This window comes from Phalacrocorax aristotelis, chromosome 7 (assembly GCF_949628215.1).
Source record: "Phalacrocorax aristotelis chromosome 7, bGulAri2.1, whole genome shotgun sequence".
Taxonomy (NCBI): domain Eukaryota; kingdom Metazoa; phylum Chordata; class Aves; order Suliformes; family Phalacrocoracidae; genus Phalacrocorax; species Phalacrocorax aristotelis.
Window position 1 is genome coordinate 10,725,856 of NC_134282.1, and position 20,025 is coordinate 10,745,880.

The following is a 20,025-nucleotide window of genomic DNA, read 5'->3' on the forward strand; positions in this document are numbered from 1 at the left end:
CAGCGCGGCCCCTGACATAGGCCAGTGCCAGACAAATACCCTGCGTCTGTACTTATCCAACCATGCATATGCCAGTAGTCTAACTCATCTTGTCTAGGTTCTTGTGTAGTATCATCACTATGTTTTTTTTTTTTACAAGAACTCATTATTTCTCACATATCTTCTTAGGGAAGATGGGACCCATCTAAAAACAAAAGTACATTCCAATTGTGTGTATGAGAAAGAAGGTAGTAGTGTTCTTCTTTGAGTACCTGGAAGAGAACCAGACCTATGAACTTTATGTGATGTTGGAAAATGTCAGGCTAATGGAGAAATACTTGTTCTGCAGATAGCATTCATTTTTAATGTGGTTGTAACAGGTGATAAAGCTACAAGAGGACGTAATGAATATTGTCTGTGAGGAATACCATTTTTACCCTTTATTTGCTAAAAATATTTTTGTGAATTATTGTGTCTCCACAAGATAGCCTAAACAAAGGCTCTATTCCATCTTCTGTTCATCTGTTTTATTGCTTACTGTATGAAAATGGATTTTTAAATCTCCCTTTATCTGCATGAAAGGGTGTATGTGTTTGAGAGAAAGAACCCCCCGGCTTACACTGTCGCCCCCCCTGTGACTTCTAAATATGCTGGGCACTCACAGTGATAGCTGAAGTCACTGGGTGCTGTGTTTGAACACAAAAGTGATACCTATTTTGAAAGGTCAGAGCCTAGGTGGTTCAAAGTGCTCCCTGAAATTACTGGATACTTCTAAACATATTGTACTGCTGATCTGTAAAATGAGGACAGCCTTGTGCTACTGAAGGGAAGTATCTGAAGATGCACTGTGATGATGTACTCAGTATCTTTTAAGGACAGTTTATGACATCTGTCACTAGAGCGGAGTTTGAGAATTTTGTGATAAATATGGGATGAAGCTGCATGCTAGATAAAATACTTGATTGCCTGTCAGTAACTGACATGAATAGTCAAATGCACTTAGCAAGTAAAGCAGGCACTCTCTGGAAAAATTGTGTGTGATTATATATTAACAGTGGTATCACAATGCACAACCATGAGAGGACCAAAAGAAGCCAACACTGAGTATGTTATTTTGGTTCATTGTATTAAAGTTTTCACATTCATTTTTTTGTATGTGTAATGTAAGCATAAGCTAAAAGAAAAGACTAAGACAACTGCAAACCTAATGAAATTGATGCTTTGTTTGCACAGTGTGGCATGTAAACTCTCTATGCCAACGAAGATTTTTTTTCCAAACATGTTCTGTGTGGGCTCATGCCAGAGTGGAGCTCGTTGTCTGTAATAAGATGTGATTCAGATCGTAATTTAACTCAGTCCCATTTCCACTTAAGTTTGCATTTAACAGAGCTGTGAACAAGTGACAAGCCATAAAAATGGGGCTATCCTACTGAAATTGTTGCATGATCTTCAAGCTTTACGTTTTTAAGAGAAGTGACTGTCTTACGTGTTTGGAAGGTAGCTCCCATGTGGAGTCTGCTGCAGTCTACTTAATGAGTTATAGTTAGCAAATGCACAGGTGGGTGCATGATGTTAGGACACAGTGCTGTAGTTTCTGTAAGGCGTTTTCATGATATGGTGAGATGCAGAACATAGTTCTTGACATTTTCCAGTCTGTGGTGAGGGAAGGGGGAAAGAAGGGTGGCAAAGGAAGAGGAATCCAACTGCACGCTACAGACAGATCAGTGTATTCTCATACAGTTACTGAACAACAGCCTGCCCTTTTTTGTGCATATAATGGCCATGGAGAAGACAGAATATTTGCAAAGAAACATAAAATACATGTATATATAAATTACAATATATCGAATACTAAAGGTTAATATCTTGAAACTGAAGTGACTTGAAGTTGAGAATTAATTAACCATTAGTATTTTGTTAATAATTAAGAAGGGTGCTTAATAGAGGATTCTTATAGAGAAGCATTTACAAACTCTCTTTCAATATCCAAGGGAGCACATAGCATATGTAAAATTTTCCTACCAGAGACAGTCTAAAATTATCTCACTTTTTTAAATGAACAATAAATTCTTCCCCTTTTAAGGATTAGAAAGGTGACAGCAATAACTGAAGTGCATCCCCAGGTGTGCAGAACCAGCAGGTGTTGGTATAAGGTGACCTCTGTAGGATGTTGGGCAGGGACAGTGCTGGTCTGGTGAGGAAGAATTTTGCTGGTTTGTTGTGGCACCCCCTAGCCTGTCCTCCCACTGGTTCCAACAGCGGCCATAAGCTGCTGTGAAATATTGCTTAATTATAGAATTTCCTTGAAGAGGAAGGATTTCCTCTTCATCTCCTTCAGGGATTCCTTGCCCCACCCTTGATCAAACTAACCACCTTAAGGTAAGGCATTCATGGTGGTATTACAGCAGCACTGCTGCTGCTGTGAGCCTTAAGGAGCTGTTGGTGTTCCCCTAGTGAACAGTGGCTTTGGAGGTTTCTAAACACACTAATAAATGTAACTGCTGTTGGTAAGCATTTAAAAATACATATTTGTGCACTAATTTTTTACCCAAAACAGTATTTTTATTTTTGTGGACACAGTGGGTCTCATCCTTCTCCTCCTGAAGTTTCCTAGGAACGGCCACTAGGCCTGGAAGTAATTTTGAAGTTTGTGAGGGAAATGAGATCAAAGGTTTTTGTAAGAAAAAAAGGATATTTTTATATGAATGGTAATTTTTTTCATCCTAATTGTTACACAGGGCTAAGTACTCAGGGGCATTTTTCTCCATTTACCTTACAGGGGTAAAATCATACTTAGGAGGGCCACTTCATGTGATTTTTGGAGAGTGAATTGGAATCTTGTGACTAACTTTTTTTTAAATTAAATTAAGACTGTACTTAGTAGATTTCATTTATTTAGATTCTAATGATGGTTTTTAAATTCTCTGTTTAATGACAAAGAATATTAATTCTGTGGTCTTTCCTTTCATGTTTATTCACTTGCATGATGTCAGTGATCCAGTGTAATGAAGGACCTTCCATTAGTTTCTGTGGGAATTGGGTCCATGCATGTAGGGTAATTGTTTCTAAAGCTAAATATAATTTCCATTCAATTCATATATTAAGTTTTGCACGCCTGTGACTGCAAAACATAAAGGTTACTTAAAAAAGAATGATAGAGCTAAGATTTTTAAGAGGTTGATGATACTAGACTTTTACAGATGAACAAGACACTGTGAGGTTAGTGAAGCAGTTCACAAGAAATACTTCACACTCCAGTAGAGTTCATTTAGCCTTTGAAAAATCTCAAAGTACTATGTGGTTGTGCTGGTTTTGGCTGAGAAGGGGTTAATTCTCCTCACTGTGGGGGTCGGCTACCTTTCCAGCTTCCCGCGCTCTGCCGCGTGGCGGGGGGGGCTGGGAGGGGCAGGGCCATGGTGGGGGCGGCTGACCCCGACTGGCCAATGGCAGGTTCCTTCCATACCATGTGACACCATGACCAGTATATTGAGGGGGGGCAGTGGCAGCGCGGGGGCGGCTGCGGCGCGTGCGGTTTGTTTCGGCGGTTCGTTCCCCCTCTCCCCTCCCTTCCCCCCTCCCCCGGGGCTTTGCGCCTCTCGTTGTTCTCCTTTACATTGCATTTCTACTGTTGTTTCTTTTAATTATTAAACTGTTCTTATCCCAACCCACGAGCGTTACCCTTCTGATTCTCTCCCCCATCTACCGGTGGGGGAGTGAGCGAGCGACTGTGTGAGGCTGAGCTGCCGCTAAACCACGACAGTGGTTTAACTGGAAGAATGGGTAGATTGGCTTTTCCAAATGTTGATTCCATCTACATTATAATGAAAAATCAGTGAGTTAATTTCGGTACCTTTACACTTTCTTTTTTAATGCTATATAACTCCACCTGGCAAAGAATAACTGTGACATGAAAAAATGGCAAAGCTTAAAATAAATTTCACTTGAAGTGAACTGCAGGTGGAAAAATAGCTTTTACAGTATCTTTAGCAATGTCATATTTAGGAAAAAGGCTATAAAATTTTTACAGTATGAAGCCTGGAAGAAGCATTTTTTAAAATATTCAACATCTGGTAAAACCCAGGGAGTAGAAAGAAAATTTCTTGTAAATAGCTTTTGTATCAAAACTGTTTGGAGCTAGAAACATGATGTCTCTAACAGTCAGTGAAAACCAAACCACACTCTTCCATACTTGTTATCTGTGAATAACCTGAATCAACTCTTTCCCAGCTCACTCAAATATAGCAAAGATTGTGAAGACCCAGCCAGAGTTTATAGTCCAAGAAAAACGATATTCATTCTGATCAGGGAGAATACAAGATATACGTTGCTTTTTTTTAACCTTTCTGATGTAAGTTAGCAAGAAACTGAGATTTTAGTTTGTTTATTTCTGCTTCTTAGTAAGGGGATTTAATTCCTCTCCAATCTACAGCACATCTGTTTGGCTGTTTCCCTTGTAGTAGATAGGATCTTTAAAACAATCGGCACTAAATGCAATCTAAAGCTGATTTTGTGCAGTTGTGAAGTCAAACCCAGTGAAAGGGACTTGAGTGTGAAATAAGTTTAAAAGTAGAGCAAAGGAGAAAATATTTAGGAATTTTGAGGGTGCTCACAAGGCAAAACCATATAGGATGTTCCTTTCTGTGGAAAGAGTTGCAAAAAAAAAACCCCCCCCGAAACCTAGCACCTTGTCTGCTAGAGAGAAGTTGTTTGAAGAGAGAGATAGGTCAAGCCAAAGCTAGGTAAGCAAAGGGCATGGGGAGGGGAATTAAATGATGAAGTACTGTGAAATTGGCTGGGTCAAGTGCACTAATAGTTCTAAAATGAGAAGTCATTTTGAACTGAACCTGGAATAACAGAAAACCAGTGAAATGTTTGCAGATGGGACTGATGTGGTAAGAGACACTGTTGTATAAAAGGTACTGGGAAAGATGAAAGCAAGCTACTCTATTTGAATACCCTTCTGTAGGAGAGGAAATGAGGGACTGTCTCAGCGGTGGTTTACTGTCTGCCCTCGGGCAGCTGTCAAGTTTTTTTAGAGATGCATGAATGTACCAGGGCTGATATGTACAGTGAACAACTGACATTTATTGTTTGGTGCAACTGAAGATAATGCTAGTAGGTACCACCATAATGAATGAGTATGCTAACACACATTTCTCAGCGTATGCAGGATGAAGTCTTGATTTGCTCTTGAAACTCACTATTTGGTTGTTTTTTTTAAAGTATGAATGTACTGTATAAATCTTTTCCCAGACCAGTGGTTGTTGAATATTTGAATTAGACTGAAGTTTTAAATAAATTTAATTTAGAAAATAATAGGAAAGAGTTACATTACAAACACACTTCTATTTAGCCATTGCCTGTTGTGTTGTGAGGTTAGTCCTCTAAGTTCCTTTTGGGCAGGGAGTGAGTGACTAAAAATGTAAGAGGTGCAGTATCCTGAACAGCCCCCAGCTTGTCTTGTAAAGGAAGAGACAACAGTAGTAATACAGGTTCCTTTCATCTCTGCCATAAGTCACCTTATTAAAGAAAGTTGCTGAAAAGTAGGTGAGAGGACTTTGCATCTTTAAAGGTAAGCAAATGCAACTGCTTGAGCCTGCAGTTACCTCCTTATTCAGGGTTGTTTTTAACCCATATAATTTTGTGAATCTGGATTATAGTGCAGCCCCACAAAACTGTGGTGTAACTGAAGGAGGGGGGCAGCAAACTGCATTTGGACTCCAGGGATGAATGTCCTGGGACAGTGTGCTCTGGTGTTAGACTAGCTGTTGGGGGGGAGTTGCATGCAGGTCTCTGCTGAAGGCCTTATCTCTGGAAAGTGTGACATTTTATCTAGCCCAAGGTAACAGTCCATGAGGAAATGTGTGAAGATTTCGTGCCTTGACCAATCACTCCAACTTTTGTACCAACCCTTAAGCTGTGCTAAATTGATCCAATATATTAATAATTATTTTGATGAGGTCTGTTTTTAGTCTGGATCACTTTGCTGGTTTTAGTTGATGTCTGTAGCCTAAACCAGTTATGCCAACTGAACTGAGGAGGAAGCAGAAGACGGGAATGAGCAAAGTGCAGAACTGACCGTGGCATTGTGTCTGGCCTTATGAAGTGTACTGCAGAACAGGTGATAACTTTAAACTCCACTGAATTGTTTGTTTTAAAGGGCTGAATGCTTAGCATCCTTGTGAGTTCAACCCCTACACAGATGAAGGCATGAACGAAAATGAATGTGAATTTTTATTATTTCTGCTAGTTGTCTTCAGGCTGTGCTGGGGCCATGCTGAACTGGTGGTCATGGTGAAGGCGGGCTGCTTGTGTGGCTTGTTGTGGGTCATGGTCTCTCAAGAATCCAGGGGCAGCTGACTTGTGATACTAATGGTTGCTTTCATCAGGATTAGAGGGGGCCAAAATTTCTAGCTCCTACTCAGGGGAGAAAACCTATCTTGCCTTGTGAGAGGGAGCCCTCCTTGAGAGCATGGTCAGGGCCACTGGCAGGGCAGGAGGGGAGAAGCAATTCCTGTAGGTACTGGGAGCATCTCTGATTTGTGTTAATAGATTGTTTCATACCAGCATGTTTTAAAGTGAGTTTCTAAGGCACTGAAGGCTGATACACCATTTCTCTTCTGCTTCTAGATCCTTCATGATAATGGTTACTGAAATACTGTGTGGCTTGGCTCTGGCTGTAGTTTTACCAGAAATTGCACTGCAGTAGTGTGAGCAAGCTCACACAATAGACTGGGAAGTTGTGCCCCCAAGGTAATTTTCTTAAATTTAAAAAACTTTCCATTGTATAAAAGTATATCTGCCACATCATGCATTGTCAGAGCACTGTGAATGGACTCTTACTTGAGACAAACTTCCTTTTTTGTCCCTTTTTTGTTTACAAGGAACAGAGGGACAGAGAGAAAAAGTTAGGCAATGATTTGGCTCTGCTTGCAGAGATGTAAACAGATTTCCCAATGTTTAGCCATGGTGGTGTAGCCGGAAGCAGATGACTGGACGTGCTCCAGCCCAGTGTGAGCTGTTGCCCTGTTTGGAGCAGTTAATGAGTCAGAACATGAGGGCTGTTCTGATGAGTCATCAGCTTCCCACTTGCCCTGAAGCAGCTTTACTTTGATGTGGCTCAGTTGCAAAATCCACTCTGTCAGTCCGTGTGACAGAGCCCTGATAAAGGACCATGTACAAGTACTACAGTGTTAGCCAAAAGTTTGTGTTATTTCAGTTGAGATCGCACTTACGGTATAATATATTTCAAATTAGTTCTTTCTCCTCAGTTCCCCTTAGACCTTTTTAGATGAATAGTTCTGAATTTCCCAGTACTAGTAAAAAAAAAAATTAGAATAGTTCTGAAAATAGAACCCACTGAGATACATTTGTTGTTGGTGTTAGTGTTATTACAAGCAGAAGGAGAATTAGTATCCTTCGTGCTGCTGCTTGCTCTTTTAAACTAACTGAGCTGTCTTGGCAAGGCTGCAGTGGAAGTCAGGGATTAGAGCCTAGCAGTTAAAAAATGCAGTACACAGCAGTAGCACAAATTCTGAAGAACATCAACATTTCAAAGTGGGAAGCAGACACCCAAACAGGAAGTGTTCGACAAAAACCTAAGGTACCACAGGTGGAACAGAATCAAAAATTCCTAGTAAAGTACTGAGTTGTTTAGATCCGAGCTTTGCTTTGATTTTTTTCTGATGGTTGGCCACCATTAGGTACAATTTACCACTTACGGAGCTTGTGTATTGTAGGACCTCATGGGTGTGAATGCTGTGATTTGGGCAGCTTAGGGGCAGTGTTGATAATAGCACGTCCTGTGTTGTACTTGACAGATACTTGGTGTATCTCAAATGAGTTGTAAATATTTAGGTTCTCCTGATTTCAGGGGGAACAGTATTAGCCCCCAGATAAGTATTCCTGAAAATCTTATTTTCAGCAATTCTTGTTTGTTTATGAAGACATCCCATTAGTCTCTTCTGTGATGCAGAAATAGAAGTTAAAATTAATGTCTCTTCCTACCCTGATTACTTACGAATGAAGTCCTTGTTGAGAAATTATTTGCTCTGATAGTAGGATTGATAATAGTAAGAAATGCAGTTTGCTTCTGAAAAACTTGAAAGTGAGAATTTGAGTGTGTATTTGGGGGCTACTTTGTCATGTGTTTGAATATTCCTCAAATAAGGATCTTATAAAAACAAGTCTTAAGTTTGTTACATGTCTACATAGCAGTTCTCTCTACTTTGTAGTGAAGCTTCAATATTATAGATTAGGCAAGATACCTTTAAAGTTTGGGACTCCTTCTCTTTGGATTCATACATACGTAATGGAGACACATATCTTCAAAATTCATAGCAAAGAACTGTTTCACTAATTCTTTCCCAAACTCAGTCTGTCTCTTTGGACAATATGTGTAGGTGATGAACAGGAAATGGCATGCAATGGAAGAGGTAATGATAGATATATAACAATAGTAGACTATAATAAAAAAGCTAATAATTAGAGATTACAGCACTCATAAACAGTCTTTTTGAGAATTGTTCTGACATTGAGTTTCAGCTTCATCTCTGGTTGAACAATCAGTATAGTAATACTTGTTAAAGAAAGTTTATTTAAATGTGGTCAGCACTTTTTATTCATATAGATTTTTATCATGTTATTGTTCCACCTCCTATTTTCCTCTCCACTTGCCTTAAGGGGGGGGGGGAATGAAAGTAAAAATGACAAGAGAGATTGAAAAATATTATTTATATAACTTTGGAGCTATTTTATGAAAAACTTCAGTAAATGAAAATGTGATTATCATTTGCAGGAAATTATACAAAAATTAAAAGCATAAACTAGCAAGTATAGAAAAATTCTTTTTTCTTAAGGGAAGTGAAAACTTGAAATTTATAGAAGCAGTATATAGCTCTTAGGACTGAATGAAAGAAAAATGGTTTTGTGGTATTTATTAAGTATTAATTTAGACAGATGTAATTTAACAGGTTGTCTTTATGTATAGATGCTGCTACATCAGAGTTAGGTGTATAAAGTGATTTATAACAATATAATTCCATTGATAAAGTTGGTAAAACTAGCATACAAGTCAGTGCCTCAGAGGACACTTAGACCAGGGTTTAATGCAGTAATACCTAGTTGTCTCAGTGACCCTGGAACGTAAGTGCTTAATCTTTGTCCAGTGCCAGTATAAAGCTCAGGTGTTGGGAGGAGTAAAAATTTTAGTGTCTTCCAAGCAAGTCACCCATGTAGTACAGTGTAGCAATGAAGGCAAGATTTCTAGCCTGTGTTACTTGCCTTTGTCTGAAGCCTTGTTTTCTGTCTCGTTGTAGGCTATGTGATATATGCCAAGAAAAAAATCCTTCTGGGATTAGCAGTTCTGGAAATAATAAAACAAGGAACAGATGGATTGCTACAGTCCCAGATAAGGATATTTAGGGGTTCTCTCCATAGTGTTTTTCTTTCTTGCATACAAATACACATTTCAGAGCTGAATAAATGGTCTTCATTACAATGAAATTTCACACGTACGAGTGAAATGATATTTTTTTTTTCCAGGGTTGAAATAAACAGCAGTAAAAGGGTGTGGTTTTACAGTCAGAAATGCTGCTCCTCTGCCACTATGGTTCTGAATTGCCTCTCCCTTCCTCATGCAACCATACAGCTGGTTGGATGAGAGTCCAGCAAAAACAAAATTGACAAAACAAAAAAGAATAAGAAATTAGTATTAGCCATAAGGATTTGCTTAGCCTGATCTGGCAGACTGCACGACTGCAGGATCACTGCTGTTAGCCCAGGAAGGATGGGGATGTGGGACTTTGGCTCTCGGTAGCAGCAGGGACTTGGGTTGTCCTCAGCCAGTCGTGAAATCACGGCTTCAGTTTGACTTACTCTAACATTGGACTGTGTCATACTTTTTTGAAAAAATCCAGCCCTTTGAACGGTCCAGAGCTAAATGCTACTCTTACTGCTGCTCATTGTGACTAAATCTGATGTGGCTGCTCAACACAGTGTGCATTACTGAACATTTCTGACAGGGTTATGAATGGGAGCCACCTGACATTTGGTGATTGTAGACTGGTAACTGCCTTTGAATTGATTTTGATAATGAAGGTCCTGAATTTTAGGACAGCATTCTGCATTGTGGTGTTTGAAATCCACCTGTAATGTTCAAGTTTTAAGGAAAGACCTTTAAGGAAAATGAGGCTGTTCTGAATTGAACTTTGTTAGTTCTGATACTCAGGAGACTGTACGAATCTAAAAAGGCCTAATTTCTGTCACTGATACATTTTCTTTTATTATCCTGTATAAATAAAAAGATACTGGGCCAAAATCTGTTATCCCAGTATAAATCCAATACATTTCAAGTGGAATGAACTGTTACCTGCTTCTACAAAGTTTTAACATAACCTGTTCCGATACCCAAGTAGAAATGAACTGGGGGGGGGAAGGGAAGGGAAGGGGAAGCTTCTCTGGCCTGAAATCAAGCCCTTTATTGTAGAATCTTAGTGCTGATTTTAGGGAATTGTTCGGTTTTCAATCCTACTATCTTAAGTAAGCATTGTCTAATGTTTAACAGCCTTTTCTTCATTAACAGGGTAAAACCAAATTGGTTTAGTGGTCATAGTAATAAATTCTAGTAACAACCAGCCATTACTTGGTCTTGAATCATAATATCAATGCCATATTTAAGCGCTCTGTTTCAGACACTCAGTCTGCATGTTTTTTAATGAAGATGATATGTTTGTACACTGCCAGGGTGGCACCAAGAAGTGCAAGCAAGGCCACTCGTGGATCCTGGCTATGGCTGCTGAGAAGTTATCATGTTTACACAGAAAATTCCTGTGGTTTGTTTTGTTTTGTTTTAAATGCAGTTGGATTCTTTAAGCTCTATGTTCCTTATGGTTTTTTTGGATAAATTTTTCAGTTCTTCTGTAAATTAAGAAGCATTGCTAAATAGTTGTCATTGCCCTGCTTCTCACGTGTGTAATTAAAGTACAGATTATTTTCTCCAGGAAAAGGATAAAAGATACTGAACAAAAGCAGTATTTGTTTTCAGCTACAGTTTTGTGACTGGTTGCTTTGCATAGCGATTTGCAGAACGTTTTTATCTTTTCTTATGAGAACTTTTATGTGAGAAGAGGCTTTATGAATTTCTTAAAACTTAATATTTTTAATTTGCAACTCTTATTTCAAAGTAAAAAGGAGCAGATCCGCAAGGCAATAAATATACATCCTAGAAAGATATTAACTTAGAAAATACTTCCTTGTTTATTGATTCTAGATTATGTGTTTCTTCATGTTTTGTGCTGGCTTAGTGCTGACTGCCTCATTATGTCAATAACTAAGAAAAGACACATACTTCAGGGAAAGCAAATGGCAGTGTTCTTCCTCATAATCCTTTGTAGGCAGGACAATTTAAGTGGGTATATTAAAAAAAAAAAAAGGGGGTGGAAAATTGTCTCAGGTATGATGTGGTAAAAAGCTCCTTTGTAGAAAGAACTACAGCTCATTTCATCCTAATTTGGTGATCAGAAACCAGGGTTTCAACAGGGAGTGTTATTCCAAATGTGCTTCTAAAAGAGTAACTATTGCTTGGCTCTGGCTTTTAAAGTATATTGAGGATAATACTAACGTAATACTGTTCTTAAGTTTTTTTCAAAGTCATTATTTGGACAAGAATTTGCTGAGCTGATGATAATGTTTACTGTCAGCACTATATAAACTGTATTGCTGAAGAATATTTTTAATTAATTCTGTTACCTAAACTCGATATAATTTAAAATTTTTAAGTTTCAATAAAGAAATTGCAATGACCCTGTATTAAAAGTGCAAGACAAAAAAAATCATAGCTATTGTAGTAGACTGCCAACTGCAACCAAGCAGTCCTGCTACCGTGCTCTTTCCTAAATATATGCAATACTGTGAATATGTGCAAAATTAAAAGGGTTTGACCCACTTCCCACTGGCATCTGTAGCAAAAATTCTGGTGAATTCAGTGTTCAAGGGTCAAGGCCTAAATGACAAATACCATATTTTGATCAATGTCTACTTTCAGTACTTGCTGACATATTTTGCAAAGAATAACATTATTTTTGCTTTTCTCTATGCTGCATTTTGCATAAAGTAATAACAGCATTGAGATATTTAGTTATAAAATACTTTGAGTTAAAAATTAATACCTTTCAATGCTTACATGGAAGTAAATGTCAAATGCAAAAAAGAAGGTAGCAAGGGAGAAACACTGCGATAACCAATGTATATTCCAGTGGTTGGCAAACTTCAGTTTGAAGTTTCCTGGTCATCTGAGTTTCTTGGGCTGGTTTCTTAATTCCACTTCTCTCAGGAGTTAAAGGGCCTTTCTCTTGAACGCATCCCTGAACATGGTATTTCAGAACCTCTTGAAGATGCCTCTTCAGGACTGGAGCAGTGGAGCAATTTGCAAATTGTAGGATAGTTTGGGTTGGAAGGGACCTTTAGAGCCCATCCAGTCTGGCCCCCCTGCACTGAGCACGGACATTTTTAACTGGATCAGGTTTCTCAGAGCCCTGTCCAACCTGACTTTGAATGTTCCCAGGGATGGGGCATCGACCACCTCTCTGGGCAACCTGTGCCAGTGCTTCACCACCCTCATCGCAAAACATTTATTCCTTATATCTAGTCTGAATCTACCCTCTTTGAGATTAAAACCATTACCCCTTGTCTTTTTGCAACAGTCTCTACTAAAAAGTCTGTCCCTATTTTTCTTATAGTCCCCTTTAAGTACTGAAAGGCTGCAGTACGGTCTCCCCGCAGCCTTCTTTTCTCCAGGCTGAACAACCCAAACTCTTTCAACCTTTCTTCATAGGAGAGGTGTCCCATCCCTCTAATTATTTTTGTGGCCTCCTCTGGACCTGATCTAGCAGGTCCATGTGACAGTCCATTTATTCAGCAGGAGGTAGTGCAGGAACAAAGTATGAATGTTTTGAAGTCAGCACTGGCTATCTTTGGGCTACTGAGTAGAATAGAATAGTTCAGTTGGAAGGGACCTACAGTGATCATCTAGTCCAAATGCCTGGTTGCTTCAGGGATGACCCAATGTTAAAGCATGTTATTAAGGGCATTGTCCAAACGCCTCTTAAACACTGACAGGCTTGGGGCCTCAACTGCCTTCCCAGGAAGCCTGTTCCAGTGTTTGGCCACCTTCCTGGTGAAGAAATGCTTCCTCATGTCCAGTCTGATCCTCCCCTGATGGATGTAGCTTTGAACCGTTCCCAGGCGCCCTGTTCCTGGATCCCAGGGAGGAGAGATCAGCACCTCCCTCTCCGTGTCCCCTCTCAGGAAGCTGCAGAGAGCAATGAGGTTGCCCCTCAGCTGCCTCCTTTGCAAACTAGACAATCCCAGAGTCCTCAGCTCATCCTCATAGGACATGTCTTCCAGTCCTGTCACCAGCAAAAAACCCTTGATATACCTGTCCTGGGCCACCCATGTCGCTAACAGCTCCCCGGTGACACAGACACCGCTGACACACAGCCATGCACCACCAGGGCTGGTTCTAGGTGCTGGTGGCTGTGTGTCGTGATACAGCCATGACATCACCAGAGCTGGTGCCTGGAGTTAGTGCTGCATCACTGTGACATGGTTATTGTCTTCCACCATTCAGGCAAGAACACACAATTAAGTAATTAAGATAAAAATAAATAAACAAATGAAATAACAGCTGGCCATACTGAGGTGGGAAATTGGGTAGCTGTAGCAACAATTTAAAGAACAGGATCTCAGCAAAGGTTAGAAAAGAAGTAAAACCAGCAAGTCCTACCTACTGCCCAATTTTAAAGATTTGTGTGGTACTTACTGCTGAGATTTGTGGGTTTGAAGACGATTCTGGAAGAAAAATGCTTGTCCTGTTGACTGAAGGTAATATTTCACAACTTTGGAATTAAAGCCATGTCCAGTGCCAAGCCCTGCACCCATGAGTGGCTGACAGTGCTGAGTGTGATTCAGCGTGAAGTGCAAGACTTGTGTCTGTCCTTCCCTGAAACAAACCGAAGATTTTGCCAGAAACTGTTTTGTGCTACACACTTCAGTTGGACACTAAGGTGAAATGCATGGATTAGCTTCCATCTGCTTGGTTCACTGCAGGCCATTTCATACAGCCTCTTCAATTGATGGGACCAGAGGCAACGGGCGCAACACAGGAGGCTCCCTCTGAACATCAGAAAATGGTATTTTACTGTAAGGGTGACTGAGCACTGTACTGGGTAGACTTGTTCTCTTTTCCCAAACACTTAAAATTGAACGATCATCAAAATCTTAAGTACAGATTCTCATAGGTGACTCTGCATGTGTCCATACCTCTCACCTGAATAAAAAAATTTTGTTGTCCTCTAATGCCCATGAAATGTGAGAATGATACTGCTGAAAGGAACTTCGATAACAACACATAATTTTGAAGTTGACCAGTTCTAGTGTGTCTTTTCATTAAGAGCACTTCGTGTTATTGCTCATTGTACATAGTTGGCAGTTCTAGTTAAAGGTTTCAGATTTGTAGTTAGAGTGAGGAATATGTTCAAACAAGTTACAGATTGCTTAATACAAGTGACTTCATAAATGCTTTAACTTGTGCTTCATGTTTTCCTAACAGGAATTTGTGCTTTCAGTTTTTAGGGGTGAACATTACAGGAAGAAAAGTCTGATATAATTTTAACCTTTTTGCTTAAATTTTACAATGTTTATATGTAAAAAACATTTTAAAGTGAGAAATGTGTTTTGATATAAACTTCCTCAAAGCAGTATTTATTTAATCACTAAAGCTCATGCTTAAAAACACGATTCTCACTATTTGGGGAAAAATCTTTTCTATTATATGTTGGTATTCCAAAACTCATAGCTTTGATTAATTGTAGCTTCTTTATTTTAATTACAATGCCAGAAAAACAAACCAATGGAACTTTAATAAAAATGCTTTTCATCTCATTTAGCCACAATTAGGACTTAACAGAAAACATTGCCCAATTTTTTGCTGTAGCAGCATCTTTCATTCAGAATGCCCTTTCTTAATATTGGAAGAAGATCATTTAACTGAACTGGATACAAGAATGCTTATATTTGAAAAGTAAAAGTAAAAAGAAGAAAAGCTGAAATACAATAAAAGTTGACAGTAAGGGGAGAATAAAGTGTTTTAACGCTTTTAATTGTGTGTGGTTTCATTGTGAATGATAACAGACATGTTCTAGAAGCTATGGAGAAAGGAAGTGACTCAATGCTTAGAGGCTGAGTTTTAGACAAGCATCAAAGTGAAAGTGTGATCTTCAGTTACAGTTTTGGAACTGTACATTAAATGTAACAGGAGAAGAAAATGGCTACGGACTAAATAAAGATGGTATCGCTTTTTTCCGTTCTTTAGAAAGTGGTTCAGGTTGTTGTTCCTTTTTCGTGTTTGTAATTCACATTATTTTTGGTAATATCAGAGACTTACTGTAAAGAGTTTGGGTGTGGTAGCATCACAATAGACGGAAACTTGCTTGTGAAATAGTACCGGTGATCAGCTGAGTCTGAAGGTGTGAGTGGCCACAGTAGTAATGGCAATGCTAATAACTTAGGTGGAAGCAGCAATGATGAGCTTGAGACTGAGTTCAGTAAAGGTGATGTTAGACTGTGCTTTTATGAAAGGTATATTGGATGTGGAAACACATAATATTTAAATTTTAATCCTTCTTTACATGTTAATCTTAAATACTTGTCTCTCTCAATTTTTTCTAGCGAAAAACAAATAGAGGAAAAACCCATCCAAGACCAGCCAATAATCAATAGCCTGGTTAGTTGGTTGGGCAGAAAGCTGGACATGGAACCAGGCAGTCCCTAGACAGATACCAGACTATTGATTGCTTTAAGAGGGCTCCTTTTTCTTTTCTTGTTTCAAATAGACTTATAAAATTCTGTGTCCTGATAAGGTTCTTTCAAAACTGATGCATTTCAGTGAAAACCTTCAGCTGCAGCAAAACCACAGTTCCTTCACCACTGTATTCTGTGGCAAAAAATATATTACAGAATCACACTTATAGTTAGCTCTCTATAAAATCTCATGCAGATCCATGCACTACTCCATAGTTTTCAGGGTAATATCAGGTGTATGAGAGTTGACATGAGGACACAATCTGCCCCTTTCAATAATGAGAATATATTCTGATATTCTTGGAGACCTACAGACAGACTAGTTTTCATGGTGTGGTAAGGAACAAAGCAGTTGGATTTGGCAAGACAAACACTTGTCTTTTCAAAACTCAGCAAAATGACCATATATTGCTGAATGAAGAGCGGCCATATATTTGAGTATTTAGAAAAAGACTGATAGGACGAGTAAAAAACTTTTGGACAATTAAATAATGTGGGAGATGAGTGTGTATTTCAGATTTTCAATGTCATAATAGAATTCGTTAATTGTTTGAGTAAAAGTAATTATTCAGCAGTAGTGTATAAAAAATTAGAATGGCAGGAGCAGAAGATCAGAAGAAAAAATAAATGACAAGATGATAGATAATTTCAAATGGGTTAGGGTGAGATGAGAAGGGTAGAAAAATGTGGGATAAGAAAAACAAATAGTACTTTAATGACATTATGCCTAACTATGTATATAATATACTTGAATGTTTTGTGTTAACCTTGTGTTTTATCTTTTCTTTCTCAGTCACATAGAAAAAATTACAACATGGCAAGATCCTCGAAAAACTATGAACCAACCGCTGAATCACATGAGCCATCATCCTGCAGCTACTTCCACACCAATACCACAGAGGTCTATGGCCATGTCTCAGCCAAATCTCGGTGAGTACTGGATGTCACCTCTGTGCTGAAATTACAAAACAGAGAGGAGAGCCACCTTTTACTAACTTGTTTGCCAAACTAATTTTTGCTTCAAGAAGGGTAGCTCTGATTCTGCTTTCAGGGCTAAAAGTATGTTCTCCACTTCCTTTTCTTATTTTTTCCTCTGTAGAGTTGGCAGCAAGTGAATTCATACTGTTTGAGGCGAAGTTCTAACATCTCATGCATTTTATTTTAGAGCCTCTGTGACAAATTTTTGATGTAGTAGTGAACACAGAAAAATAAGCTCTTCCTGTGCTTTTTCATTCAGAGGTGGTATAAAGCCTCTACAAGCCCACCATAGGACTTTCAGAGCTTACTGTGCAACGTGCTGTTAGATAATCTGCAGCCTTTCCTGTGTTTCTTCAGGTCAGAGGTTGTAGCTGGTTGGTTGGTTTGTTTATAGTGGTGGGTTTTTTTTTGTATAGTTAGGTTCTGCACTGAAAGCTACTTGCAAAATACTAAGAGGTCTGTTTTGCAGTATGAATTACCTAAAGACTTTCTATAATTGGTGTGGGTTCATTGCTGTTCCTGTGCAGCACTTCAAGCTTAAATATAAGCATCAATTTATGTTCTTCTGCTTTTGTCAGATATGAGCCTTAGTGAAAACAAAGCTGTGAAAACTCTGAAAATTTTGAAGAAAAGAGTAAATGGAAGAAAACATTTTCATGTATAATTGAGAATTACAAATAATCCCTAATATTTCACTTCTGCAGTTTTAACTTCTCTACCACTCAAGAAAACAAGGAACAGATAGGTCTGTTTACAGGCTCAAGATCACAAGACTATGTCAAATAGGTAGTCTTAAAAACACAGACCAGATTCGTGTTCAGGATAATTTTTGGTAAGTTGGTCTCATGATTTAATGATGATTCATTTGCACTGTGGTTCATCAGGGCTGACTTCACATACCAAGAAAATGGTAAATCTTTGGCTGCCAGTAGTCCCCAATAGCACTAATGCAATATACATATTTACTTTTGTCTTAAATTTATAAGAAACACCTAGGCTGTCTCCTGAGGTAAGGAATTTCAGCTCTTTCTTCTACCTTTCTCTCAACAACTGTCCTGCTTGAATATATTCAGTAAAAAGTGCTGGTTACATTATATGGTTTAGCGGACAGTAGCAAATTGTATCATGAGAGTGAATATTTGAGGAAGAAACCTGAGTAAAATCTGAAAGGTTAGGGTGTACTGCAGTGTGTCATACTACATGGTAAAACTAACAATTGCTGTGCGTGTGTTACTTCAAACCACAGCTGTGTTTCGGTCAGTCTGTTTATAGCCATTCTGAAATGGCCAAGAGGTAAGAATAGGACAGTGGGGTTTTTTGTTCGGACCAAATCCTTAGCTTATGTTGATACCTGTTACGTTCTCTCTAATTAGAAAACAAAGGAGGTACCATAAATCAGGAGAGTGTACAGCAAGTTTTTCCCCCCATTTTGTCAGTGACAGTGAATCAAAGCCAAATCCTGTACTGAAATACTTGTATACTGAATTTTAGAGGAGGGTCTTTCTCAAGATACAAAGGATTAGAAATAAAAGCGGACACCTAATTAAGGGTCTGTTCTGCAAGGGATTTCAGGTGCCCAATGGGCATTTCCACAGACTTCAAAATCTGTCATGTCAAATACAGACTACATTTCATTCAGTACCCTTCACATTTATAGATGAGGTTCCACTTTTGGTAGGTATTTATACAGTGCTTGGCATAGTGGTTTAGACCTGTGACTGAATTTCCTAAACATCAGCCCACTAGAAATAGTATGTAAAAATTTCCACAGCATCCATATTTACTTAATCAAGAAAATATTTGGCAATATGTTTTGGTGGACGACTTCTCATTCTGGTGGCTTTTGAAAGGCATGCTGTGACACTTTGGGAGCAAGCAAATCTGTTTGGACAGCTGAGTAGCACTTTCAGCACCATATTTTTAAATTCAGCATCATGGTCCCTGATTTTCCAATCCACCTGTTTGAACTCTTTTATTTAAAAATATATTTTAAAATATTTAATATAGAAACTGTGTGTGTATATATACACACAGAGAAATTACAAGATTTCAGTAAGCTGCACAGAATATAGTAGCCTCTGAATACTGCGTGTGACAGTAAAATACATGAGAGTGCAGTTTGTAGTACTAAAGTAGAATGTCTCTGTTTTGAAATTATCTTGGCCAAAAGGAAGGGTCTTTCTGCTCATTTGTGATGCTAACAGTGTTACTGCTAAACCTGCTTTCTTGGGTCTGCTCGGACATTAAAGTGAGCAATTTGTTGGTCTGGCAGTCAGACCTCTAAGCCAGAAGTGATTGTGCCAGCATCTTACAGACATCAGAGGAGAAATGGAAACTGGATACCAAGTTAAGCCCCTCTTCTGGCCATAATTCTGTAACTTTTTAGCAAATGAAGTCTATGCGTCTGTCTTTTGCCTTAGTGTTTTTTGGTACTGTAGGAATTGAAAGAAGTTTTTCTTTTGAAGATGTGCCACTTAAAAGAAAAGGATTTGAGTATTCCAGGTCTGCATACTGGTCTGCACTTCCAATTACTAACACATGTGTTTTCCTTGCTATGCTTCCTATGAAGAGATGGAAAATATGGTCTGTTTTCTACAGCTTGTTGCTTTCAGCAATATTGGCTGGGAAGCGTACAAAGGGCACTTAAAAACATTCTATCAGAAGCACGCAGTGTGACTAAGTGATACCAAATCATAGTATGCCTATGCTTGAGATACAGAGAAGCATACAGTGAAAGTTCATTGAAATTAGTAGACAAGCCTTACAAAATCTGCTGTATTTTTCTACCTTTTTTCCTACCGTAGTTTTATGTTGTCTATATATGAGCTACACATTCTAGTTTTCTTATAACTTCAGCAGTGTTAGTTTTCTCACTAGCATTTAAAGCATTGCTTTTTAGATGTTATATAACAAAGGCATCTGAAGGTATTTCTTCCTTTGATGCATCTTCTTAAATTTACAGAACACTAATACATGCTAGGCGGGTTTCCGTGCTCACTTATACACACACCACCACTAAAGTCAGTGAAGTTGCATGAATGAAAAGGGAAATTTGTCCCAGAGGTTGAAAGCATATTGTTGCAGGTTAGCCTATATTCACACTTGTTCAGTCTGCTTTTTCTAAATATTTTACTTTTGTTTTTCTTCTAAGGCAGTTGGTAGATGGATACACTAAGGAAAGGACAACGTTACTGGGAGTCTTTTAACTCT

The 20,025-nt window shown here is 38.7% G+C and overlaps 1 protein-coding gene across 2 annotated transcripts in view; it reads left to right on the forward strand.

The window, feature by feature from the left end:
* WWTR1 (WW domain containing transcription regulator 1) overlaps positions 1-20,025 on the forward strand; it is an 82,974-nt gene that overhangs the window by 32,926 nt on the left and 30,023 nt on the right. For both annotated transcript variants that reach the window (XM_075098738.1, XM_075098737.1), the window contains exon 2: positions 16,631-16,767. In XM_075098738.1, the coding sequence (XP_074954839.1) occupies positions 16,631-16,767 (137 nt within the window). The remainder of the gene's footprint in view (positions 1-16,630; positions 16,768-20,025) is intronic.